This window comes from Maniola jurtina, chromosome 28 (genome assembly GCF_905333055.1).
Source record: "Maniola jurtina chromosome 28, ilManJurt1.1, whole genome shotgun sequence".
NCBI lineage: Eukaryota > Metazoa > Arthropoda > Insecta > Lepidoptera > Nymphalidae > Maniola > Maniola jurtina.
The window spans coordinates 4,774,581-4,802,184 of NC_060056.1; the positions used below are offsets into that span (position 1 = coordinate 4,774,581).

Here is a 27,604-nt window from a genome sequence, read left to right on the forward strand (position 1 = left end):
TTTCGTTTTCCTCTGGCAACATTATTAATGGCGTCTAAGCGGCAACTTGCTTGTGATATTGACTAATTTTCGGAAAGAAATGAGAAAATGGATGGTTTTACCAATCCTAAAATAGAGAAACAATCGATATACGAGATATATCGAGCATGTCGTCTGTGCGGCGCGGGTGCTGGCTACAAAATGCCAATAATACAGAATGTTGTGGATTTGGATAGCGAGGAAGTGGAGTTGAAGCAAAAAGTCCGTGAATGTGTTCAGATTGAGGTAATTATCACATTTACGTCTGTATACTAAGTTGTTAAATACTTAAAACAACAGTTACCTTATCAAATAACTCTAGAACTTGCTATTCTGTACTAAACAATGTTTGTTTTGATAGCTACGTACTAGCGTCCTACTTTAACCTCTCCCGTGTCTAAGGTTTACAAATTACCGTAAGATTTCGAGGTTTACTTACTAATTTACCACATAGTAATTTTTCAGTAATATTCAATCCAATTCAAATTATTTTTATTCAATTAAACTTTTAGTGTGCTTTTGAATCGTCAAAATAATCTACCACTGGTTCGGAATGCCGTTCCTACCGAGAAGAACCAGCAAGAAACTCGGCGGTTGCTCTTTTCAAGTATTCAATTTACAATAATATGCCATGGTATGATTCATACTAGAATCATATAGATTGAACATTATATAGACATCGCCTGAGGAGGCGTTTGCCTTTGCGGTAGCGAGAGTGACAACAGTTATCAAAAGTTGAAGAATCTCTGAGGCCTAAGCTCTCGCGTCACGGAATCACACCGCTCCACTACCTCAGGAACCTACTCAGTTATGCATTATGCCTGTAACCCCATGATCTATACTAATATTGTAAATGCGAAAGTATGTCTGTCTGTCTGTTAGCTTTTCACGGCCCAACAGTTTAATCGATTTTGATGAAATTTGGTACAGAGTTAAAGAGTTCCCATTGGACTTATAAAACATCTAAATCCATGCGGACAGAGAGTGCAGATATCATCTAGTTTTTAGGGTTCCATACCTCAAAAGGAAAAACAGAACCCTTATAGGATCACTTTGTTGTCTATCTGTCTGTGTGTCTGTCCGTCCATCCATCGTGTCTGTCAAGAAACCTATAGGCTACACTTCCTGTTGACCTATAATCCTGAAATTTGGTAGGTAGATAGGTCTTATAGCATAAGTACAGGAATAAATCTGAAAACCCAGAATTTGTGGTTACATTATTTAAAAAAATTAAAATATGATTCAATTTTCAAAGTAAGATAACTATACCAAGTGGGTTATCATATGAAAGGGCTTTACCTGTACATTCTAAAACAGATTTTTATTTATTTTTATGCATAATAGTTTTTGATTTATCGTGTAAAATGTCCAAAAAAATATACCCAAGTACAGATCCCTCAGTGAAGACTTCGGCGGGGAGGGGCAACGCACGCACAACAGACGGAAACGTTTAAGTGCGGAAACCAGCCCAGAGAGAAGAAGAAGAAGAAGAAGAAGATCCCTCAGTGCGCGAGCCTGACTCGCACTTGGCCATTTTTTTCAATAATATTACCTCAATTTTTAAAATTTTGTTTCTTTCCAGGTCCACCAAGATGACAAAATGCCTCCGCTTATTTGCGAGCTGTGTGTGGACAAAGTCAATGATTTCTACGAGTTCCTGGAGATGTGCAGGCAGACCAATAAGCAGACCCGTCTCCGGCTGGGCCTGCCACCACAGACGCTGCCTCGAGGCGCCGTGAGTCCACATCATATTCCTAACAAGCTGATGCCCGCAGCTTCGCCCGCGTGGATTGGTCAGATCCCCTGCAGCATCAGGATTGAGGAGTTGGACTCCAAATTTTTTATGAAACAATGTCGCAAAGTTCCTCTATCGATTAAAAAAGAAATGACACAAATCGGTTGAGAAATCTCGGAGATTTCGGTGTACATAGGTAGAAAAACACAACTCCCTTTTTGAAAGTCGGTTAAAAAAGTAGCCTATGTTACTCCCTGGTCAACTCTCTACTTGTCTGTGAAAATCCCGTCAAAATCGGTTCAGCCGTTCCCAAGATTAGCCTTTTCAAACAGACAGAAAGACAGACAGACAGACAAAAATTTTAAAAACGTGTGATTCAGTTATAGTATTGTTCAAATAACCATATGACCTTAATATGCGGTAGTTATTTCGAAATTACAGACAGACACTCCAATTTTATTTATTAGTATAGATTCCAACCTCAGCCAACATGACTAATACTCCTATTAAGCGTAAAGCTTGTGCCAGGAGTGGGTACGACAATAGTGCAACGGGTACGCACAACAGACGGAAACGTTTAAGTGCGGAAACCAGCCCAGAGAGAAGAAGAAGTGCAACGGGTGGGGTTTGAACCGCCGACCTTTCGGAATTCAGTCCGCTCCTCAACCGTTGAGCTATCGAGGCTCTGAGAAACTTGTGTTCAATATGGGGATGAGATTTTTTTTATTTTTTTTATTTTTTATGGAGACCCACAGTATTAACAATAAACAAAAGCTAACACAAATACAAAGCACACACACCACAACAGTCTCCAACGAAAAGTTATCACAGAATTAAAACACACAATAGCCGGGTATAAGAAGGTACATAGGAAAAGAACAGAAAATAGGTAAATTACATCTATACATATAATAAAATTGTAGAAAAGTGGTGTCTGTACAATGGAAATATATAAAAAAAAGTAGCAGGGGTTGTTATTATATCGATGCCGAACCCGAAATTGTAATTAATTTTTTTTTGTCTGTTTGTCTGTTTGTCTGTGTGTTTGTGCACGCTAATATCAGAAACGGCTTATTCGATTTAGATACGGTTTTCACTAATATATTGTAGTAAGCGTCACTTAGCATTTAGTGCTTATTTCATGTCAATCGGTTCATAAATAAAAAAGTTATGTCAATTTAAAGAATCACGGCGAACATTTTTAACGTACAGAGTACGTACTACACGCCTCGCGCCTGAGCGTCCGTGGCTATATAAAGTCACTATTCCACGCGAACGAAGTCGCGGGCACAGCTAGTAAATAATAAAGCAAAAACAAAAACGAAACAAAACTGACTAGTGAAGCTAGTCAGTTTTGGCTAGTCAGTTTTGGATATAATGTCCCTAATTACAGATTTATATTTGTGACTAGCTGTGCCCGCGACTTCGTTCGCGTGGAATAGTGACTTTTCGCGCTTTATATAGCCACGGACGCTCAGGCGCGAGGCGCCGTGATTCTTTAAATTGACATAACTTTTTTATTTATGAACTGATTGACATGAAATAAACACTAAATGCTAAGTGAAGCTTACTACAATATATTAGTAAAAACCGTATCTAAATCGAATAAGCCATTTCTGATATTAGCGTGCACAAACACACAGACAAACAGACAAAAAAAAATTAATTACAATTTCGGGTTCGGCATCGATATAATAACAATCCCTGCTACTTTTTTTTTATATATTTCCATTGTACAGACACCACTTTTCTACAATTTTATTATATGTATAGAAGAGAGAGATGAAAACATTTATTTACGAGAAGATACATTTATTTATCTAAGTACTTACAATTATAACCTAATTAAGAATTAAATTATAATTGTAAGTACTTAGATAAATAAATGTATGTAATGTAATGTATTAAAAATATCGTAATTTGAAAATTGCTGATTGAACTGGTTGCAACTTCTTCTAATAAATGTGTTGGTAGCATGTTTTGTCTTGCTTGGTGCTATGTAGAACAATTTCGAGATAATCATGATATTTTTTATTTGACAGCCTGACGCTGGGGACTGCATACTCGGTGTCACAGAACCAATCTTCATTGACAACGAAGACTCCAACGACGAACCAATCTCAAGGTCGAAGCCAAAGGTTGTCAAAACTGTTAAGGGCAAGGAACCTGACAGCCGAGACTCGAGGACTAAGGTATGTTTGTTGCAATACTAGCAGACCTACCCTGACGTCATCATCTCCTCATTATCCTCATTACCAGATCCTCAGTGTCACAGAAGCAATCTTCATTGACAAGGATGACTCTAATGAACCAATAGAGTATTTTACTCGATTTTTTTATTACTTTATTATAAACTAGCATAAAAATAACGACGTAAACTGAAAAAACTAATTAAATTGATCAATTTTTTTATTTTATTCACTATAGGTAAGCGCTTGACCACAATCACACCTGATGGAAAGTGATGATGTGGTCTAAGATGGGACGCGTTTACCTAGAAGGTGCCTATTCACTCTTGTTTTAAAGATACCCGGATTGTAATTGGTAGGAAACACAGATCGCGGAAGAGTATTCCAAACCTTAGCCATGCGTATGAGGAATGAAGACGCAAAACGTTTCGTGCGTGTAGATGGAATGTCAATGACATAAGGATGGAAACTCGCCCGATCAAATAACAAAAAAGTTATAAGCACTTAAATGTTTTAGATTAGACAGAGATAGCGATATAGCATTTTGACGTCACTCCGTGCTAATGCCATAGTAGCTTCCTTTGGTTTGATACAAATTTTCGTTTTGTGGGAAAGGGATAGAAGACCCACCCACTCCAAAAGTTAAAATGCCTGTAACTTTGTAAATCTTTGTTGGATTTTAATATTTTTTTTCAGCGTACGTCATTATTTTTATCCTAGTTTATAATAAAGTAATAATATTTATCAAATTCAAAAGTAGGAAAATACCCAATTGCGAGATCAAAGCCAATAGTCGTCAAAACTGTCAAGGTAAAGGAACCTGTTTTTTTGGCTGGTGGGAGGCTTCGGCCGTGGCTAGTTAGCACCCTACCGAAGTCGTGCCGCCAAGCAATTTAGTGTTCTGGTACGATGCCATGTAGACACTAAGGGATATGGGTTTAATAAAATACCATACCTCATTCAGGTTAGCCCTCTTCCATCTTAGACTGCATCATCACTTACCACCAGGTGAGATTACAGTCAAGGGGTAACTTGTATCTGAATATAAAATTTTAAAGAGAAGTTGTAGCTCGGTCATTATCATTATTTATTTGTACAAGATAATATTTTTTGCATGCTTCCGGAAGATTAAAGTGGAAAAAGATCACAAGAATGGAAGAGACAAGGTTAGCATTCGAACAGACAAGATCTGATGCAATTGTATTCCATACTTCCATCCATACTAAAGTTATAACTGCGAAAGTGTGTCTGTCTGTCTTTCTGTCTATCTATCTGTCTGTCTATCTGTCTGCTAGCTTATCATCACCCAAATTTTAATGGGTACAAAGTTAGCTTACATCCCGGGAAAAGACTTAGTCTACTTTTTATCCTGGAAAATCATAGAGTTCCCACAGGATTCTTAAAAACCCATCCGTTTAACTGATTTATACGAAAGGTACAGAGGTAGCTTACATCCCAGAAATTTACGTAGGCAACTTTTTATCCCGGAAAACCGAAGAGTTCCCACGAGATTTTTTAAAAACGTCTCTGGCATCATCTAATTTGGATTAGTATCCAACCTGACTCTAAGACTGAAATCTATAAAGCGCACTTTGACTTTGCTCTGACTTAAGATTGAGTTAAAACGAGACAGATTTATGTGAGAGATATAGCTCTGTCTCGTTTTAACTCTGTCTTAAGTCTAAGCAAAGGCAGAGCGCGCTCTATAGATCTCACCCTTAGGGCCAACACACTGACACAGTCTAAAACTTTTCACAACATATAAATCTTTAATCTAATTCACCAACTTATTATGTTTCATCCCAAAAATTATATGAACCTTGTGGATTTCTGATTTTTTTTTAATATAGGGAATATGGCATATTATATATCTGTTTATGACACATAATCTCTAAACAACCAAAAAGATAGTTCTCAATATGTTGCTTTCAATTTCATAAACCTCCCTGCAGAAAGGTTCCTATGCTATAAGCTATATAAGGGCTTTTTAGTTATAGTTTTAGTTATAGAATTAGTTGTTAAGCTACCTATATAAGTACCTACTAACATAGTTTAAGTTATTTGTCATACTAACACAATTATGGGTCTAATGGCCTGAAATAAAAGTTTATTTATTTATTTTATTTATAAAAAACCGGCCAAGTGCGAGTCAGACTCGCGCACTGAGGGCTCTGTACTCTTTTAATTTTTTCCAACATTTTGCACGATAAATCAAAAACTATTATACATAAAAATAAATAAAAATCTGTTTTAGGATGTACAGGTAAAGCCCTTTCATATGATACCCCACTTGGTATAGTTATCTTATTTTGAAAATTGAAACACGTTTAAATTTTTTTTTAATGATGTAACCACAAATTCGCGATTTTCATATTTATTCCTGTACTTGTGCTATAAGACCTACCTACCTGCCAAATTTCGTGATTCTAGGTCAACGGTAAGTACCTTATAGGTTTCTTGACAGACACAATGGACGGACGGACAGACAGACAGACAACAAAGTGATCCTATAAGGGTTCCGTTTTTCCTTTTGAGGTACGGATCCCTAAAAAACTTTTCGCTAAAGTAGACTCGAGGACCTTACTTTGCTCGGTCATTAATGATTTATGCTTTTTCAACGCTTCTGGTAGAAGGAGGAAAAAGAACATAGGCATGGAAGGGAAAAGGTTAGCATTAATTTTGTATGGTTGAAGTATGTTTTTTTTTATCCAACTGCAGCATAGCCAAAAAGAAGGGTTATGATTTTATCAGTCTATGTATGTATGTATGTTTGTATCCAGATTCTGTGTGTTCCACCATAGTGCCTAAACTACTGGGCCGTTTTTGATGAATGAGATGTCAATTGATTCGTTATAAAGGTCCGGGTGGCATAGGCTATATTTTATACGAAAAAACTGACTTAACGGATGTTACATAAAAAAAGTAAAGATCTTTCTACTTCATATTGTTATTTTTTTTAAAATCATTTATTTAATACCAAGGACATGAAGAAAGAAAAAGAAGTAGAAAGAAAAAGTTTCAAAGACAGGCATGAACCTAGGGCTCTCCGTAGAAGAGTCCCAAGTCCCCCGTCCCCCAGTCCTCCGCGACTTCTGCGAGGCACCAAGAGATCCCATGAAGATGACGTCTCGCTCAGCAGACTACAGGTAAATACCTACCGAAAAGTCCTAACCTTGGCCTTCTTGCACTTTCCTTTTACCATGCTTTTATCATATCCCTTTCACCATTCATTTTCCTTTCACAATTTATTCACTTTACTTTCAACATTCATTCACTTTCCTTTCACTATTCACTCATCAGTTCTTCACAATTCCTTCCCTTTCCGTTAAAAGGAAAAAGAAGTGGAAAGAAAAAGTTTCAAAGACAGGCATGAACCTAGGAGTCTACGTAGAAGTGTCCCGAGTCCCCCGTCCCCCAGTCCTCCGCGACTGCTGCGAGGTACCAAGAGATCCCATGAAGATGACGTCTCGCTCAGTAGACTACAGGTAAAATTTTTCACCTATCGCCCTTCTTGCATTCTACCTTAACCATGCGTGTAGCGTTCGTTCATTTTCTTTTCACCATTTATTCACTTTCCTTTCACTATTCGTTCACTTTCCTTTCACTATTCATTCATCATTTCTTCATCATTCCTTCAACCATGTTTTTATCATTCATGCGTCCCGAGTCCCCCATCCCCCAGTCCTCTGCAACTGCTGTGAGGTACCAAGAGATCCCATGAAGATGACGTCTCGCTCAGTAGACTACAGGTAAAATACCTCTCGAATAGTGCTAGCCTTTCACCCATCGGCCTTCTTGCACTTTCCTTTTACCATGCCTTTATCACTTCCCTTTCACGATTAATTTTCCTTTCACTATTCATTCATCATTTCTTCATCATTCCTTCAACCGTGCTTTTTATCATCATTCATGCGCCCCGAGTCCCCCGTCCCCCAGTACTTCCCGACTGCTGCGAGGTACCAAGAGATCCCATGAAGATGACGTCTCGCTCAGTAGACTACAGGTAAAATACCTCTCGAATAGTGCTAGCCTTTCACCCATCGGCCTTCTTGCACTTTCCTTTTACCATGCCTTTATCACTTCCCTTTCACGATTAATTTTCCTTTCACTATTCATTCATCATTTCTTCATCATTCCTTCAACCGTGCTTTTTATCATTCATGCGCCCCGAGTCCCCCGTCCCCCAGTCCTCCGCGACTTCTGCGAGGTACCAAGAGATCCCATGAAGATGACGTTTCGCTCAGCAGACTACAGGTAAAATACCTCTCGAATAGTGCTAGCCTTTCACCCATTACCCTTCTTGCATTCTTCCTTAACCATGCGTGTAGCATTCGTTCATTTTCTTTTCATCATTTATTCACTTTCCTTTCACAATTCGTTCACTTTCCTTTCACTATTCATTCATCAATTTACATCATAAAAACTTGCAGTACTGTCCTTCTTTCACCAGCTTTCATTATTCATTTGCCATTCCTTCATTTTCACCTTCAAGTTTATTTTACCTTTTCTTCATTCTCCTTACACCATTCATTCACCATTTCTTCACCATTCCTTCACCACTCAACATTTCTTCACAATTCATTCACTTTCCTTTCACAATTAATTCATTATTCACCGCTCCTTCACCATACTTTCACCATTCTCCTTTGCCATAATATGTTGCTCAGCAAGCTATAGTTTTACCGACTCTGGTATATGTTACACATCCCCAGAGTCGCCTACAAGGTAGTTTTTAGTTAGAAGTAAGTACTAACACATTTTTTAAGTTATAATCGTTACTAACACTTTAAACTAGGAATAGGTACCTACAAAAATAGCCTTAACAGGGCTCTCTCCATCACTCGTTTCATACAATCGTAGTTCCAATTTCATTTGAATATTAAGCAACCAAAGTCCATGAAATTAGTTAATAGATATTAGTTTCCAGAATATGTCTGCAAAATTTCATGAACTTTGGTTGCTTAATATTCAAATGAAATTGGAACTACGATTGTATGAAACGAGTGACGGAGAGAGCCCTCTTAAGTAAAATAGTGTAACTAACACATCTACAGACTGTAATATGTCTGAAATACAAACTTTATTTATTTATTATTTATTTCATTATTATTTATTTAATTTAATTGTACATGATCACTAAACTGAATTAAATCGACAGGAATTGACTTTTATTTAATATTTATTTATTTTCCTTTAGAAAACTCGAAAATCTGATGAACCAATGCCCAGATCGATATTGAAGAGGGATAGAGAATCACAGGTATATATTATAAACTAGAGGATGCCCGCGACTTCGTCCGCGTGGATTTAGATTTTTAAAGATCCCGTGGGAACTGTTTGATATTCCGGGATAAAAAGATTCTTATTTTAATTACAGGGACGCAAGCTACCTCGGTACCAAATTTCATACAAATCGATCAAGCGGATGAGTATTTAGGAATCCCGCGGGAACTGTTTGTTTTTTCGGGATAAAAAGTAGCCTATGTCCTTCCCCGGAATGTATCCTAAGTCTGTACAAAATTTCATTAAAATCGGTTCAGCGGTTGAGCCGTGAAAAGGTAGCAGACAGACAGACAGACAGGCAACTTTCGCATTTATAATATTAGTATGGATTAGTCTTTAGTAAACAAATCTTCAACCAGTGTGTCCTTCCCGTGCTCACCTATGGTGCTGATACGTAGACACTGACAAATGGCCTTGTTCACAAATTCAGTGAGCTATGGAGAGGGCTATGTTAGGAGTTTCCCTGAGGGATAAGATCCGAAATGAGGAGATCACTGATTGAACCAAGGTCACTGACGTAGCCCAAACTATTAGCAAGCTGAAGTGGCAGTGGGCAGGCCATGCTTGTCGTAGAGGCGATGGCCGTTGGAGCCGGAAAGTTCTTGAGTGGATTCCGCGTTTAAGCAAGCGTAGTGTCGGACGCCCTCCAGATGACCGACGATATAAAGCGGCTGGCGGGAAGTGGCTGGATGAGGAAGGCTGAGGGCCGGGTGTGGTGGTGCTCTATAGGGAAGGCCTATCTCCAACAGTGGAAGTCCACAGGCTGAAGATGATGATGATATTATAAATCATGTACAAATCTAGAAACTAAGCTCAATAATGGTCCAAATTAATGTTCATGGATCTTATATTATGTTCCATCGTGGATCTTGCTCTATAACAAGTTTATCTCGTTTTTGTTACAGTCAGAGGAACGCGCGAAAATCACAAGGTTGCGCGAAAAGGAAAATGAGAAAATAGCTAACGAGAAAGCCAACAGTAAAAAAGTTGTCAAGTAAGTACACTTTTATATGTCGCATTGGCGAATTTGGTTTGCGTTTTTCTGATATTAATTAATTTTTTAGCCCTTGACTGCAATCTCACCTGGTGGTAAGTGATGATGCAGTCTAAGATGGAAGCGGGCTAACCTGGTATGGCAGTTTTTATTAAACCCTTTGGTTTTTACACGGCATCGTGCCGGAACGCTAAATGACTTGGCGGTACGGCTTTGCCGGCAGGGTGGTCACTAGCCACGGCCGAAGCCTCCCACCAGACCAGACCAGAAGTTTAGAAATTATAAAATTCCAAACCCTGCCGGGAATCGAACCCGGGACCTCCCACTAATAAGACCACAGCGTTTACCACAGCGCCAGGGAGGCCGTCAACGTCAGGTCTAAAAGAATATTTTTGACGTGACAACGTCTTATAATTCGATAGAGCCGGCTGCACGCACGAAAAAACATGACTCATGCGGCGTTACCTCGCTCAGAGGCGTTCCGTGTAAGGCTTGAAGTGCAAGCGAGAGCGCGGAACGAGCGACAAAGAAGCACAATCGGCCTTTGTTGTCACGTTCAACTATCGTCAGTAAACCGACTTTACAGACAACCAATTTTTGAGTTATTGAACTGTTCTTGTGATCATACTCGTTTAATAATAAATAATAATAATAATAATAAATAGGCTTTATTGCTTACTTATTGCTAGTGACAAACATACATAATTGTTATAAGTAAATTAAATCTATAAAAAAAAAAAAAACTAACAATAGCAATAGGCCGCAAACTCATCATGGCCGAGCATTGATGGCAATGCTCAGCGCTGGTTTTCAGTTTGCTCCAAAAAATATTGATTAATAAAATAAAATAAAAACGCACCGCGCCCGTTGCGTTCCCTGCTTATTGATCAATATTAAAATGAATACAGTACAACCCAAAAAAGAACCTAAAAAACCGTACAGTAGTAAAGAAAAATGAAAAGGAGAAAAAAGCACACACATACACATAACAAGCAAAAAAAAAAAAAAAAAAAACTAAACATGATAAGATCTTAACAAGATGTCCCTTCCCAGCTAGGCCTAACGAATAATATTATTAATAACTTAAATAGTAGTATTATAGACAACAATAATAATAGTATGGTTCCAATTAATCAAGTATCTATGTATTATATAACTAAAATTATTTACATTATGCACTAGTCAGATATATGTATATAAATAAGACTAGGATAGAATATTTAGCATATCTAGCCTTAATTTCATTATTAAGACGTGTAAATAAGTAAGTTAGACAGACAGAACAATATAACAAATACAACAATGTATAAACAGATGATGCCCGCGACTTCGTCTGCGTGAATTTAGGTTTTCTAAAAATCCCATGGGAACTCTGCTTTTCCGGGATAAAAAGTTGCTTATGTCAATGTCCGGGACGCTACCTCTGTACTTTTCATAGAAATCGGTTAAACAGATGGGCTTTAAGAATCCCGTGGCCTCTTCTCAGACTTAGGCGCGTTTGGAACCCTCGTTGCTTTACTTTTAAGTTTACGTAATTAATTATCACCACTTCATCTTTCAAATTTTGATTACTTTTAAAAAACGTATTGCGGCGGCTGTCTCTGTTTTGAGAAATTAATCGGCCAGTTCCTAATTTTGTAGTTATTTCAATCACATTTAATTGCGTAGTTAATAATTAAAAACTTATAACAAATATTTAGAAATAAGTAAATTCAGTCATTATTTTTAGGTAATATTTGTTAATATTATCTTATTTTTGTTTTATTATCCTTCGGAGCTATATAACTTTTCCAAATTTATTATGTACTAATATTATGCGATCGGTCATGTATATTACATTGTGTTACCTGCATGAGTTGTGTGTGCCCGTAAGTGGTGTGTCACACTGAATTAGACTATACTATTGTATTTTTAAGTGTTTTGTGAACATGCTGTGGGCGTACCGTAAAATAATAAATAAAATAAAAGATAAATAAAAATCTAACAAATCTGACAAACAAAAGGTGTATAGTAGTACCTACTTAAAATAATTTTGACTTTGATTTTCCGGGATAAAAAGTAGCCTATGTCCATCCCCGGGATGTAAGCGAACTCTGTACATCTAAATCCGTTAAACTGTTAGGCCGTGAAAAGCTAGCAGACAGACACACATTTATAATATAAGTATGGATTAACAGGATAATGGTGAAGAAAGAAAATTTCAAATCGCTGCCCAAAGCGCCGAGTCTGAAGCCCCGGGATAGGACTCCGCCCCCCGTTGTACACAAATGCAAAATCTGCAAGAAGACCTTTGACAAGACGCAATCACTCAGCAACCACCTCAGAACACATGCAAGAGAGAAGTGAGTATGAGGTCTTACATTCAAAATTTTTCCAAAAACCAAAATGATGTCCAATAATCACTGTTTTAAGTGACCTACCACCCTTGGAACTTGTCAAGGTTTTATTTCCCAGCATTTTGTCCAACCCCCCTGTCACCATTCACCTCCCTCTTCCCCGACTTTCCACCTCTCCCCAACCCCTTTCTCTTTTCCCCATCTCCTCCCGCCTTGAATCTCCACTCTGAATTGCCACCAGCAACCACGTGAAAACACATGCAAGAGAGAAGTGAGTATGAGGTCTTCTCACTTTCAAAATTCTTCCAAAAGTGACCTTACCACCCTTGGAACTTGTAAAGGTCTTATTCCCCAGCATTTTGTCCAAACTCTTTGTGTTGTCCCTTTTTTTTTCTCTCTCGTCTGGCTTTACAAAGATTAGCCAATGTCAAGTTTGTAGTTATTTGTAACAAGTTAGGGAAACTATACAAGTATGGACCCCGTCTGTGCCGGCGCTCGCCGACACATGCACGGCACCCCCTTAGAGCGCTTTCCAGTTAGTTTTAACAAAAAAAAAAACACTCCAAAAAGGCAGAGCACGACCGCCAGCTAACACCAACACAGACGGAGTCCTTGTGTTGTCTCTGTCTGTCAAGAAACCTATAGGGTACTTCCCGTTGTCCTAGAAGTGAGATAACTATACCAAGTGGGGTATCATATGAAAGAGTTTTACCTGTACATTCTAAAACAGATCTTTGTTTATTATTATGCATAATAGTTTTTGATTTACTGTGCAAAATGTCGGAAAAAATACCCCAATACAGAACCCTCAGTGCGCGAGTCTGACTCGCACTTGGATGGTTTTTTGTTCAAGTGTGAGTTGTCCCTAAAACTCCCTACTTTAGCCTTCTTCTTTAATCTCATCACATAATGCTTTCCAGACCACCGGAACGGAAGCCTTCTCCACCGCCGAAGAAGGAGATGAAAAAGAGTGAGTGTAAAGTCTGCCACAGACAGTTCCTCGACAGAAACCTGCTTGAGATACACCAGTGCACGGGCAGATACAGTGAGTGACTAACACGTACAGACACACAGAGACAGACAGACAAACACATACAGACAGACAGACAGACGCACGCACGCACGCGCACACACGCACACACGCACACACACACACACACACACACACACACACACACACACACACACACACACACACACACACACACACACACACACACACACACGCACGCACGCACGCACGCGCTCACACACACACACACAAACACACAGTCTAAGTGTAGATTGGCAGCCTTCATACACCTTTGAGAACATTATGGAGAACTCTCAAACATGCAGCTTTTCTCATGAGTAGATAATAATTTTATTTTTTATTTATTTTATTCTAATACTAGTTAGCCCTTGACAGCAATCTCACCTAGTGGTAAGTGATGATGCATTCTAAGGTGGAAGCGGGCTAACCTGAAAGGGGTATGCCAGTTTTTTATTAAACCCATACCCTATTGGTTTCTACACCGTAACAGGCTTGCGACTCCTACGCTCCGCCTCAGGAAGGTCAAAAAGTCATTTGTGGGAATGGGTACAATCTTTTATAACAAAATTCCTCAATCAATTTTGGACTTACCTATACACCAGTTCAAAAAATCTATTAAAAATATGCTCCTGAGAAAAGCATATTATACTATCGAAGATTATTTAAATGATAGGAGAGCGTGGATTTGGCCTGCAGCTCGCTCCAGCAATGCGCGGGACTACAATTGCTTTTATACATGGCATAATATTGTATATCAAATCTTTGAAAAGAGCAACAGCCGAGTTTTTTGTTGGTTCTTCTCGGTAGGAAAGACATTCCGAACCAGTGGTAAATGCTATTGACGATTCAAAAGAGCTTGTAAAAGTCTGATTGAATAAAAATATTTTCAATTTTACACGGCATCGCACCGGAACGCTAAATCGCTTAGCGGCATGGCTTTGCCGTAGGGTGGTCACTAGCCACGGCCGAAGACTCCGACCAGACCAGACTAGAGATTTAAAAATTGCAAACTCTTGCCGGGAATCGAACCCGGGACCGCGCCCTAATAAGACCACTGTGCCAGGGAGGCCGCCAAAAATGATCGAGTAATAAAATAAAACAAGTGTAAATTAAATCTTATAACACCCCCGACAAGTGAAGGTTACAGTAACTAGGAAAGATCTGAGAACTTTCAAACGGCTGAACCGATTTTCTTGGATTATAGCTAAGAACACTCGATCAAGCCACCTTTCAAACAAAAAGACCTAAATTAAAATCGGTTCTCTAGTTTAGGAGTTACGATGCCACAGACAGATACACACGCCAAACTTATAACACCCCTGTTTTTGGGTCGGGGGTTAATAAATAATCAGTATAATATTTGCAATCGCAGTTAAGAGCAGTAAGCAAGAGACAGACGAGAAGCCGGAAAAGCCTGTGTCGAAGCCCCAAAAGCCTGTGTCGAAGCCCCAACGAGTGACCGCGCCAAAGAAAAGAGCTGAAGGTAGTTTTTTTTTTCTTATTAGGGTTCCGTACTTGACGAGTGCCAACGGGACCCTAAGCCTCCGCTGTCTATCCCCCCGTCTGTCTGTTTGTCAGCGGGCTATATCTCGTGAACCATAATAGGTAGAGAGTTGAAGTTTTCACAGAATGTGGATTGCTATTGCTATTATAACAACAAATAATAATAAATTCAAAATGGCACTGTGAAAAAAAAAAGTGTTATTCCATCCCGTAAATTTAGATTATCTGCATTTTTCAATAATGTTACAAGTGTAAATTAAAAATTTATAACACCCCCGACAAGTGAAGGTTACAGTAACTAGAAAAGACCGAAAATACCTGATAACTTCCAAACGGCTGAACTGATTTTCTTGGACTATTCCGCGCCTACGATCTAAAGTATCTGAGTTTTCCAAAACATCATTTTCTAATCAAGTTTCAAATAAATAATTATGTATTTAGGCAACGTCCATCTTGACAGCTTGACATTTGTCAATTGACATAATATTATGAACCTAACGGTTATCTAACCTTTTTTTCTACAAGAAAACTAGAAAAGGGCTGATAACTCTTAAACAGCTGAACCAATTTTTTTGGATTATAGCTAAGAACACTCTCGATCAAGCCACCTTTCAAACAAAAAAAAGTAAATTAAAATCGGTTCATTCGTTTAGGCGCTACGATGCCACAGACAGATACACAGATACACAGACACACAGATACACACGTCAAACTTATAACACCCCGCTTTTTGGGTCGGGGGTTAAAAAAAGGATAGAACATGAATTTAACATTTAAAGACTCCTAATTCTAGAGCACGCTACAAATTTAAATAATAGGCTCGCGACTGGCAGCTTAAGTCACGAGGGTTGACTGCTCTAAATTAAATTAAAAACTGTCCAATTATGTCTGTCCTTTTCATATTACATTCGTAAGAAGAGGATGCGAATATTCTAAAATTTAGTTCCACTGTTATTCATAGATGATAAGCTTTAAGATTAATTCATTCATTCATTCAAAACAACGTTGTTACAGTACCCATAGACCCTGAGCTATTGAAGCAACTCCGTCCGCTGCAAGTGAGAATTTCTAAGTGTGACCCGCTCTTAGAGAATAAGCTGGGTGATCACTACGACGCGTCTGACGTCGATTATGTGAGTATCTTCTTTTTTTTAAGTAACAAGTGTAAATTAAAAATTTATAACACCCCCGACAATTATATTAGTGAAGGTAACTAGAAAAGAGCTGATAACTTTCAAACAGCTGACCCGATTTTCTTGGATTATAGCTAAGAACACTCTCGATCAAGCCACCTTTCAAACAAAAAAAAACTAAATTAAAATCGGTTCATTAGTTTAGGCGCTACGTTGCCACAGACAGATACACAGATACACACGTCAAACTTATAACACCCCTCTTTTTGGGTCGGGGGTTAAAAATAGCGAACAAACCAGCAAGCGTCACCTGATGTTAAGTGATTACCGCCGCCCGTGAACATTTGCAGTACCAGAGGTACCGCCGATGTTGTAACCTAGTGGGAACACCGCCGATGGGAGTTGTTTCCACAGTTTGCATGTGCGTGGAAAAAAGGATCTGGCACAACGGGCGATCGAAGTGCACCAGGCACCCAGGTGGTGAGGGTGAAATTGCTTGCGGTGGCGGGTGGTGCAGTTGTAGAAAAAGGAGTCAGGAATGAGGCCAAACAACTCTTGTCTATGGTCTTGTCTGGTAGAAGGCTTTGGCCGTGGCTAGTTACCATTACCGGCAAAGCCGTGCCGCCAAGCGAATTAGCGTTCCAGTACGATGCCTCGTAGAAACCGATTAAGGGTATGAAGGGTTTAATGAAACTGTCATATCCCTTTAATGTTAGCCCGTTTCCATCTTAGACTGCATCATCACTTACCATCAGGTGATACGCAGTCAAGGGCTAACTTTTTTGTTCCCTCTCGTCTGGCTTTACAAAGATTAGCCAATGTCAAGTTTGTAGTTATTTACAAGTTAGGGAAACTATATAAGTATGGACTTCGTCTGTGCCGGTGCTCGCCGACTCACGCGCGGCGCCCCTTTAGAGCGCTTCCCAGTCAGTTCCACCACCAAAAACACCAGTAAAACACAAAACCTGGCCACTTTTAACAAAAAAAAAAAAAAAAACATTCCAAAAAAGCAGAGGATGCGCGCCAGCAAACGCCAACACAGACGAAGTAACTTGTATCTGAATAAAAAAAAACAACAAAATAACAATTCTAAATTCAAATTTTTTCCTCCACAGGACTACGGCCTGGACAAGACATGCGTCTACCCATACATATACACCTTCAGGCATCTACGCATCAAATCCGAACCTCTCTACATGGTTAACATACAAGACGAGATCAAAAACGCGATCGATAAAGACGATAACTATGTCCACTGGGATTCAGATGAAACTGGCAGTGATTTAGACCTCGACGACTCCAAAAGTGTTGATACCCTAACGTCCATATCACTAAAAACACTGTTTTCCCAAAAAGTCCTCGGCAAAGTCCCCAAAAAACGGCGAAAGGTTAAAGTGGAGAAGGCGTTCGATTCAATACTTAATTCCACTAACGATTTCGATTCCGATATGCGTTTAGGAATCGATAATATCATTAATAGTCTAGGCGATGATAAGGATAAGAGTATTCTAGATGATTATAGTGCTAAAATCGATAAAACTGACAACGATTCGTTATTCGGTGACGACGATTCCCCAGCGATACCTGTAACCAACGATGATTTCGATTCGTTGTTCAGTAGTGATGCGACTAAAGGTAAGGATAAAAATGTCGATAGTAAAAGCGTGGATAGCACCATAACTAATTTCTCTATGGATTTCGATGACGTCAGTGGTAAAGTTGATAAAAGTCCTTCAAAAGAGAACACAGTACAAGATTCTAAATCATTAGAAAGTAAGGAATTGAACAAAAGTGATGATTCCGAAGACAAAAATGATGAAAATGATATAACAACTAATACAGATGATAAAAATGATTCTAAAGATGATTCGAATGACATTAACAACACAGATACATATAAAAGTACCATAGATAATAAAGAAAACAATGATGCTAGTTCTTATCTAAACGATAAAGTTAGAGACGATCAAACAGTTGCTACAGAAAACGACAGTTCCAAAACGGATAGTTCTGTAACAAAAGATTCAGAAAAAGATATAAATTCCGAAAATAAAGATAAAGGAAAAGATGATGCAAATCATGTAAACGGACAGACGGAATTAGAGCCAGAATTCAATATGGATGATTTAGAAGACGTAAGTGATTCAGAAATGGAAGAAAGTTCGTTAATGCAAGATGTTGACAAGCAAATAGGTGAGAAAGGGATGGCGAATGCTAAAACGGATGTGAGTGAAAGAGACAAAACAGTTACTGGCGAGGGTGTACCAGTGTCAGTTAAATCTGCTGATTTAGAAAGCATTTCGGATGGAGAGTTTGAGTGAAATTTAGCGTTTAAGTTTTGGGTTGTGGGGGGTATGGCAGTGGGTAGTTAAGGTGAAAGCGACGGGTCTGCCCGCGAAATTCAAATTTAAGTTGGTTTTTCGCAATTTGTAAACTAATACGACAACGTAGGCTTATGGCATTTTAATTGCGACAATGGCAGTATCATCCTCACAGGTTTATATAAAAATCTTTACTTGAAAGGGTCCAGTTTAAGAAATTAGCTCCAGTATCAACTAATTTGTAGGTTATAGTCAATACTAGAGCTAATTTCTTAAACTGGACCCTTTCAAGTAAAGATTTTTATATGAACCTGTGAGGATAATACTGCCATTGTCGCAATTAGAATGCCATAAGCCTACGTTGTCGTATTAGTTTACAAAAATCGCGAAAAACCAGATTAAATTTGAATTTCGCGGGCAGACCCGTCGCTTGCCCCTTAAGAGGGGTCTCTCCGTCACTCGCTCCATACAAACGCAGTTCCAATTTCATTTGAATATTAAGCAACCAAAGTCCATGAATTTTTGCAGACACATTCTAGAAACTAATATCTATGTCTGTGGTTTTCCAGATTTCTGTTAAAATATTCGGTTTCAAAGTTACGCGGTCCTAAAAATTCACATACAAATCTTTGAACCCCTGAAATTTGAAAACTACATATTTTTAGAAAAGTCTAAAACACCACAGACACAGATATTAGTTTCTAGAATATGTCTGCAAAATTTCATGGACTTTGGTTGCTTAATATTCAAATGAAATTGGAACTACAATTGTATGGAGTAGGTGACGGAGAGAGCCCTGTTAACACCCTGTCGTAAAATCGTGCCGCCAAGCGATTTAGCGGTCCGGTACGTAGGTACGTAGAAACCGATTAGGAGGACAGCCGTTTTAACAAGAGCTGGCTCGTACAAGACACATTGCAAGTATAGATTGTTATGGCTATACTCAGGTATTTAGATGACGTAAGCACGTAAGCCCGATTTCCAACCTATCCGGGTCCATTTTAGGGTTCCGTTCCTCAAAAGGAAAAACGGAACCCTTATAGGATCACTTTGTTGTCTGTCTGTCTGTTTGTCCGTCCGTCTGTCTGTCGTGTTCTTAAGAAAACCTATAGGGTACTGCCCGTTGACCTAGAATTATGTTTGGCAGGTAAGTTGCTCTTATAGCACAAGTAAAGGAATAAATCCGAAAACTGAGAATTTGTGGTTATATTACAGGAAAAAAAATTTGAATATGTTTCAATTTTGAAAGTAAGATAACTATACCAAGTGGGGTATCATAAGAAAGGGCTTTACCTGTACATTCTAAAACAGATTTTTATTTATTTTTAGGCATAATAGTTTGATTTATCGTGCAAAATGTCAGAAAAAATACCCGAGTTCGGAACCCTCGGTGCGCGAGTCTAACCCGCACTCGGCTGGTTTTTTTCTAAATGTGTATAAAGTGTATGGTTAAAAAGTTTTGTGCATTTCTAGAGAATTCTACTTATTATTACACATGTTTTATATGAACTACCGACCCGCCCGGCTTCACATGGGTGCGATGTAGATACTTATATGTCTATGTGGTTATTTTGTTATATCTATTATATATAATATATAGCCTCAATAGCTCAACGGTTAAGGAGTGGACTAAAATCCGAAAGGTCGGCGGTTCAAATCCCACCCGTCGCTCTATTGTCGTACCTACTCCTGGCACAAGCTTTACGCTTAGTTGGAGGGGAAAGGGGAGTATTAGTCATGACTAACATGACTAATATTCTTAAAAAAAAATGTACTAGAACTAGATGATGCCCGCGACTTCGTCCGCGTGGATTTTCTGGTGGGAGGCTTCGGCCGTGGCTACCTACCACCCTAGCCGTGCCGCCGAGCGATTTAGCGTTCCGGTACGATGCCGTGTAGAAACCATAGGAGTATGGGTATAATAAAAACTGCCATACCCCTTCCAGTTTAGCTCGCTTCTATTAGCGTCTGGCTTTACAAAGATTAGCCAATGTCAAGTTTGTAGTTATTTGTAACAAGTTAGTTAAACTATACAAGTATGGACCCCGTCTGTGCCGGCGCTCGCCGACACACTCACGGCACCCCCTTAGAGCGCTTTCCAGTCAGTTTTAACAAAAAAAACACTCCAAAAAGGCAGAGCACGCCCGCCAGCTAACACCACCACAAACGAAGTCCGACTTATTTAGTTAAATCGATAATTTATAATGGTTGACAAACTAAACTAACAGCAGATGGGGATTTTTAGAATTTTGGAAGACCCTCTATTTAATAATTACTAAGAAATAATTTATTTTTGACACAGGCATCATCCCCATTTTTTTTTAAATAAACTGACTGTATGCCGCCATTTTCAAATGTGAAAAAAATTACTTTTTAGTTGTTTTTGACAGGGCAGTTTGTTATATTTTTTCTATTTACGACTCGTGTGCTTTTGGGTTTCCAAAAGTAGAAAATAATAATCGTTGAAATAATGGTATAAGATGGCGTTAGTAAATCATTGATTTTTCAAACTGATTTTTGTGAATAAAAGCATTATTATGATTTTGCATCAGAATATTATATTAATATGTAAGTAACTATTACGTGTAAAATTTAACTTCTCACGCGCTATTTTAACTTTGTGTCAAATTTTATGTCAAAAGTACGGTTCACCTTAAAAAACAAAACCTGCCAAGTGCGAGTCATACTCGCGCACCGAGGGTTCCGTACTGGAACGGGTTCGGGTATTTATTCGACATTTTGCATAAATCAAAAACTATTATGCATTAAAAAAAATCTGTTTAAGAATGTACAGGTAAAGCCCTTTCATATGATACCCCACTTGGTATAGTTATCTTACTTTGAAAATTAAAATGCATTAATTTTTTTTTAATGATATAACTACAAATTCACGGTTTTCGGATTTATTCCTGTACTTGTGCTATAAGACCTCCCTACCTGCCAAATTTCATGATTCTAGGTCAACCGGAAGTAGCCTATAGGTTTCTTGACAGACACGACAGATGGACAGACAGACAGACAACAAAGTGATCCTATAAGGGTTCCGTTTTTTCTTTTGAGGTACGGAACCCTAATAAGGACTAAAATCATTGACTAAAAATGACCCATAGAGTTAAAATGGCGCGTGATAAGTCATTTTTTACGGACTATATGTTATGTTCTTCATTTTTAGAAGGAAAAAATTTTTTTTTGGTGCACAATATATTTTTTGTAACTTTAGGTATTAGTGTTAACAGAGCCCTCTCCGTCACTTACTCCATACAATCGTAGTTCCAATTTCATTTGAATATTAAGCAACCAAAGTCCATGAAATTTTGCAGACATATTCTAGAAACTAATATCTGTGCCCGTGGTGTTTTAGATTTTTCTAAAAATATGTAGTTTCAAAATTACAGGAGCTCCAAGATTTGTATGTGAATTTTTAAGACAGCGTAACTTTGAAACCGAATATTTTAACGGAAATCTGGAAAACCAGACATAGATATTTCTAGAAAATTTCTGTAAAATTACATGGACTTTAGTTGCTTATTATTCAAATGAAATTGGAACTACGTTTGTATGGAGCGAGTTACGGAGAGACCCCTCTTAAGTATAAGGGCCAAAACAACGTTTAACTGTGGAAACGATTTGTGTTTTGACAGTTTCGTATTGTAAATCTGTCAAAATGGCAAATTTCAGTTAAAGTTAGCTTTTGGCGATTGCAATCAGCCCAAGTGGTCTAAGAGAATTTTTTTTTGAATCATTGATAATTGATAATTTAGTCTATTAATTAAGTATAATAAATTGTAAATATTTCAAAATATATAGTTTACTATTTTGGATGTGCGTGTTTTATTTCATACCAGCTGACGCCCGCGACTTCGTTCGCGTGGATGTAGGTTTTTTAAAAATCCCGTGGGAACTCTTTGATTTTCCGGGATGAAAAGTAGCCTATGTGCTAATCCAGGGTATAATCTATCTCCATTCTAAATTTCAGCCCAATCCGTCCTGTGGTTTTAGCGTGAAGGAGTAACAAACATACACACACACACTTTCGCCTTTATAATATTAGTGTGAAAAGCTAAGGTTGAAATCGATAGAGCGCATTTTGACTTTGCTTAGGATTAAGTTTTAGTTAAAACGAGATAGATTTACGCCAGCGGTATAACGCTGTCTCGTTTTAACTGTCTTAAGAGGGGTCTCTCCGTCACTCACTCCTTACAAACGTAGTTCGTCTCTCATTGGAATACTAACCAATCATACTCAATGGAATTTTGTAGAAACGTTCCGAGAACTAATATCTATGCCTGTGGTTTTCCAGATGTCCGTTAAAATATTCGTTAAAGTTACGGTCTTACAAATTCAAATACAAATCTTTGAACCCCTTAATTTTAAACTACATATTATTAGCAAAATCTAAAACACCACAGGCACAGATATTAGTTTCTAGAATATGTCTGCAAAATTTCATGGACTTTGGTTGCTTAATATTCAAATGAAATTGGGACTACGATTGTATGGAGTAAGTGACGGAGAGAGCCCTGTTAAGTCAGATCAAACTCAAAGGGCGTTCTTTAGATCTCAGCTTTAGTTGCCCAAACTTCTGGGACGTACGAAGCGATTTGCTTCCTCGTTTCTAATCCGAACCGCTAGGACATGGAACGCCCTTCCGGCATCAGTTTTCCCTTCCACCTATAATATGGGTACCTTCAAGTCAAGAGTGAATAGGCAACTTCTAGGCAAGCGCGCTCCATCTTAGGCTGCATCATCACTTGCTAGCAGGACTGATTGCAGCCAAGCGCTAGTCTTTATAATTAAAAAAAAATACATAGACTGCTGAAATCATAACCCTTTTGGTTTTGCCGTAGTCGGGTAAAAAGTTAGAGGTGTATGCCTGGGATCGAACCCCCTACCCTTTGATCAGGAAGCCAACTTAACCACTAAGCTATCACTACTCGAAAGATACTCTATAGTTAAATAGAAAATTAATCATTAATGTAACTTTAATGAGAAATTCTTTCCTTCATGTCAAAAATAATTGGAAAAATATTTACACTAATTTCTTGTGTGTTAGAAAATTAATTTTTAGGGTTCCGTAATCAAAGGGTGCTAACGAAACCTTATTTAGGTACCTGAGTTTGTTGTGGGCTCTTCTCAGACTTGGGCGCGTTTGGAACCCTCGTAGCTTTAGTTTTAAGTTACGTGATTAATTATCACCACTATATCGTACTTTAACAATTTCGACCATCAAAAGTAGTACAATTGTACCTACTTTGAATAAATGATTTTGACTTTGACTATTGACTTTTATTACTAAGTCTGTCTGTCAGCGGGCTGAATCTCTTGAACCATAATATGTCAAGAGTTGAAATTTTCAAAGAATATGTATTTTAATTGCCGCTATAATAAAAAAATTACTAGGGTAAGAAAAAAATAATTTTTTTCGGCTCCTTTTTCATGTATGAGAGCTCCCCTGAAAAAAAATTTAATTGAATTACTAATTCAATATTTGGTTTTGGGTCATAGTTCTACACCAAATACCAAAATTTTAAGCTTCGTAACTCATTTAGTTTACGAGCTAGAGACCTGTGACACACGGACAGACAGACAGATAGACAGCAGAATTACATTATTAGGATTCCGTTTTAACCCTTTGTGTACGGAACCCTAATATGGTCGAGATGAAAATTTAAAAAAATTGAAGTGCTAAAATTCTTGTAGATACGACGGTACGGAACCCGTAACTGATCATTTTTTATTATTCCATTAACTTACCCACTCAGTAGGTAGGTAGTTTTAGTTAAAATAAAATGATTACATAGTTCTTAATATTTTGCAGTACTTACCGAGCTGGATGTCGATATGTTTTTAAAAATTATTTTGGTCTCTTGTAAGTATTTTTTATTTTACTAACCCCCGATCCAAAAAGAGGGGTGTTATAAGTTGGACGTGTGTATCTGTGTATCTGTCTGTGGCATCGCACAGCGCCTAAATGAATGAACCGATTTTAGTTTAGTTTTTTTTGGTTGAAAGGTGGCTTGATCGAGTGTTCTTAGCTATAATCCAAGAAAATCGGTTCAGCCGTTTGAAATTAATTATCAGCTCTTTTTTAGTTACACTTGTCGGGGGTCTATAAATTTTTAATTTACACTAGTTTTCCGATTAGCTTCGCTTAAATGGAACTAACTTCTGATAATAATTTAAACGGTAGATAAATAACGGTATTTTTTATCGGTTAGATAGCCTGAGCCTGATAAGCCCCGACGGGTTCGATCCCGGGCACACAACTCTATCTTTTCGGAGCTACATATGTGTTTCTTAAGCAATTTATTAATATCGCTTGCTTTAACGGTGAAGGAAAAGATTCTGAGGAAATCGGTATGTTTCAGAGTTCTCTACCATGTTCTCAAGGGTGTGTGAAGTCTGCCAATTCGCACTATGCCCAGCGTGGCAGACTATTACCTAAGCCCTTCTCATTCTGAAAGAAGACCCGTGCTCAGTAGTGGGCCGGTCATGGGTTAATCGCAATGATGCGTTCCTTACGTAACTTTTTTTTCAGCCATTATTTATCAGAAATCTTATATCGGTACCAAAACACAAGATACCGGTTAGTTTCATTCGTATTGCTTAAGTACCTATTACCAACCGCCTTATCAGTCAAAGATACAAGATACAAGACTTTTATTTGCAGAAACATTTTTTGTTTACAGTTAGGTGTTATTAAATACATAGTAGAAATGTTTCACCTTACATAATCAGGCATGCAAAATTTGTACAAGGTCATTTGTAAAAGTCGAGAGCCGTTTACATTTTGATCAAAATTCCAGGCAAAACTGTATAACGGTACCGTTATTTAACCGATACCTAAAATTGATACCGAAAATGCATGGCACTCAATTGATTTGGACATCGAAATATATCGATATGACATTAAATCACTTAAATAGAGGTGTCAATTTTTACCGATAGTTCAGTCCTTGCGTTATAAAGGGAAACTACCAAAAAAATAGGCAAAATCTAGAATTTCTAGACCCAGTTATTTGCGGCTGTGGCTGTACCGACGTGGATAGGTCACTCAGTCTTTTTATTATTTTAAGATATAGGTTTTAGTTTATATATTATAATTTTTATTCTTCCTACAGGTATCATACAAAATGCAACACCTTTTTCATACAAACGTAGTAAAGAAACTCAGTTTGGACATTTTAACCTTAACCATAATCATGTAAATGAAAAACCATTCAAAGTATTGTTTGAAGAGGATTCTTCAGATTTAAGCAGCGAGTCTCGTAGACTATTCGGTTGGATAAAAACAATGCTAAACAAAAACGATACAAAAGTAACAACTCAAAGAACACCTACATACGAAGAAGTAATGAACGAAAAAATAAGATTTAGGCAGATAGAAAAAAATTTAACTGAAACATTAACAAAACTTTCCCATGTCCTAAACCAAATACTTAATATAGTTAAATATTCGCGTTACACCCATTTTGATGATATCCACGAGTTTTTACCAACAAAATTAAGGAATAGTCTAGTAAATAGACGGAATTATAGATTTAAGAGAAATTTGGCTGCAGTTAATATGTTTTATACGAAAACAGGTGAAGAAAATACAAATAAAAGAGCTGTAAATAATTCACGCGATGTTTTGCCTACAAAGTTAAGTAATATTAAAAATCAAAGTGAAATGGATTTAGATGAATCAAGTAACAATGTACACCATAATATCGAAAATAATAACGTAACTAAAAAAAACGCTGAAAATAATTTGACTACGATAAATGATCAAGAAAATATAAACAAAACACTCGTAAACCATCCAAACGATACTGTATCTACCAAAAGTGATATACACGTTGATGTACCCGTAAAAATAGGAAGTTCAAGTCCAAATCAACAAGAGGAAAGAGTTAAAAGGGATACAACACAAGTTAAAAACGAAGTTAGTAAAAATATAGAAGTAGATAAAAAAACTGAAGTTAAAAATAAAAATATTAGTCCAAAAGTTGAAACAAAAGATACTACAAGTGAAACAGACATAACCAAAAATAGTAGACGAGCCGTGGCACCAATACAAGTCACTAATAACGAAGTGAAAAATCGATTATTTCAATACATAGACGAAGCGTTTTCCGAGATTGTAAAAAAAGTCGATTCCCTCAAACAAACTAAACAAATGTTTGCCAAAGACGTCAGTTATCAAGTAGGCTACATAATATCGAACATCGATACATTGAAAGTAAATATGTTAAATATGAAAACGGATATGGACAAAAATAAGTATATTTGGGACGACAAAAAGATTTTGAATCTCTATGACACAGTCAAAGTCTCTAATCAAGCTATTGCAGATTTGTTGGAAATATTGAAGAATTATAATATCCAAAAGAGTTTAAATTAGATGTAATAAGTACCTACTGTGGGGTTACGAGGATTCCGTTTAAATAAGACAGCTCCTGAACAGGGGTGGTTACTGTTACAAAAATTTTACGTTAAAGGCTGGACTGCATAACAGCGGTGCTGCGCAGTGCTGCACAGCACGGTATAAAGCGTCAAAATATATTATCCATACTAATATTATAAATCCGATAGTGTGTCTGTCTGTCTGTCTATCTGTCTGTCTGTCTGTCTGCTACCTTTTCACGGCCCAACAGTGTAACTGGACATAGGCAACTTTTTATTCCGGAAAATCAAAGAGTTCCTGCGCGATTCCTAAAGAGTAAAGACCCATCCACTTAACCAATTTGTATGGAATTTGGTACCGAAGTAGCTTGCGTCCTGTAATCGAAAAAGGCAACTTTTTATCCCGGAAAATCAAACAGTTCCCACGGGATCTATAAGTATTTAAATCCACGCGGACGAAGTCGCGGGCATCCTCTAGTTTCTATTATTTCGTACTAGAGGATGCCCACGGCTTCCCCCGCGTGGATTTCGGTTTTTTAAATCCCATAGGAACTCTTTGATTTTCCCGAATAAAGAGTAGCCTATGTCCTTCCCCGGGATGTATCCTAAGTCTGTACCAAATTTCATGAAAATCGGTTCAGCGGTTGGGCCGTGAAAACGTAGCAAACAGA

General features: G+C 37.9%; 2 protein-coding genes across 6 annotated transcripts; both read left to right on the forward strand.

Annotated features, from left to right (window-relative positions):
* LOC123879555 (eukaryotic translation initiation factor 5B-like) lies at positions 1–18,564 on the forward strand. 3 transcript variants are annotated; one of them, XM_045927325.1, is made up of 12 exons: positions 1–264; positions 1,601–1,753; positions 3,796–3,945; positions 6,924–7,088; positions 7,275–7,427; positions 9,140–9,202; positions 10,131–10,219; positions 12,397–12,561; positions 13,476–13,600; positions 14,961–15,071; positions 16,106–16,224; positions 17,340–18,564. In XM_045927325.1, exons 1-12 carry the CDS (start codon positions 88–90, stop codon positions 18,543–18,545), a joined length of 2,676 nt encoding a protein of 891 aa, XP_045783281.1. In that variant the 5' UTR covers positions 1–87; the 3' UTR covers positions 18,546–18,564. The 3 variants fall into 3 exon arrangements, with proteins under 3 accessions (XP_045783281.1, XP_045783282.1, XP_045783283.1); XM_045927326.1 differs by having other exon boundaries at positions 2–264; positions 13,476–13,525; XM_045927327.1 differs by lacking the exon at positions 7,275–7,427 and having other exon boundaries at positions 2–264.
* LOC123879572 (probable serine/threonine-protein kinase dyrk1) lies at positions 9,062–27,146 on the forward strand. 3 transcript variants are annotated; one of them, XM_045927355.1, is made up of 3 exons: positions 9,062–9,067; positions 18,637–18,646; positions 25,667–27,146. In XM_045927355.1, exon 3 carries the CDS (start codon positions 25,840–25,842, stop codon positions 26,929–26,931), a length of 1,092 nt encoding a protein of 363 aa, XP_045783311.1. In that variant the 5' UTR covers positions 9,062–9,067; positions 18,637–18,646; positions 25,667–25,839; the 3' UTR covers positions 26,932–27,146. The 3 variants fall into 3 exon arrangements, with proteins under 3 accessions (XP_045783311.1, XP_045783309.1, XP_045783310.1); XM_045927353.1 differs by lacking the exons at positions 9,062–9,067; positions 18,637–18,646 and adding an exon at positions 24,335–24,414; XM_045927354.1 differs by lacking the exons at positions 9,062–9,067; positions 18,637–18,646 and adding an exon at positions 24,372–24,417 and having other exon boundaries at positions 25,670–27,146.
* Positions 27,147–27,604: the final 458 nt, after the last annotated feature.

What these genes read in the sequence shown, in the direction of transcription:
- LOC123879555 (XM_045927325.1), top strand. Translation starts at nt 88, where the DNA reads ATGGATGGTTTTACCAATCCTAAAATAGAGAAACAATCGATATACGAG. An exon ending in TCTCGCTCAGCAGACTACAG is followed by an intron (nt 7,089 to 7,274) that starts GTAAATACCTAC and finishes TTCCGTTAAAAG; the next exon opens with GAAAAAGAAGTGGAAAGAAA. An exon ending in TCTCGCTCAGTAGACTACAG is followed by an intron (nt 7,428 to 9,139) that starts GTAAAATTTTTC and finishes ATTTTCCTTTAG; the next exon opens with AAAACTCGAAAATCTGATGA.
- LOC123879572 (XM_045927353.1), top strand. Translation starts at nt 24,387, where the DNA reads ATGTTTTTAAAAATTATTTTGGTCTCTT. An exon ending in AAAAATTATTTTGGTCTCTT is followed by an intron (nt 24,415 to 25,666) that starts GTAAGTATTTTT and finishes TTCTTCCTACAG; the next exon opens with GTATCATACAAAATGCAACA.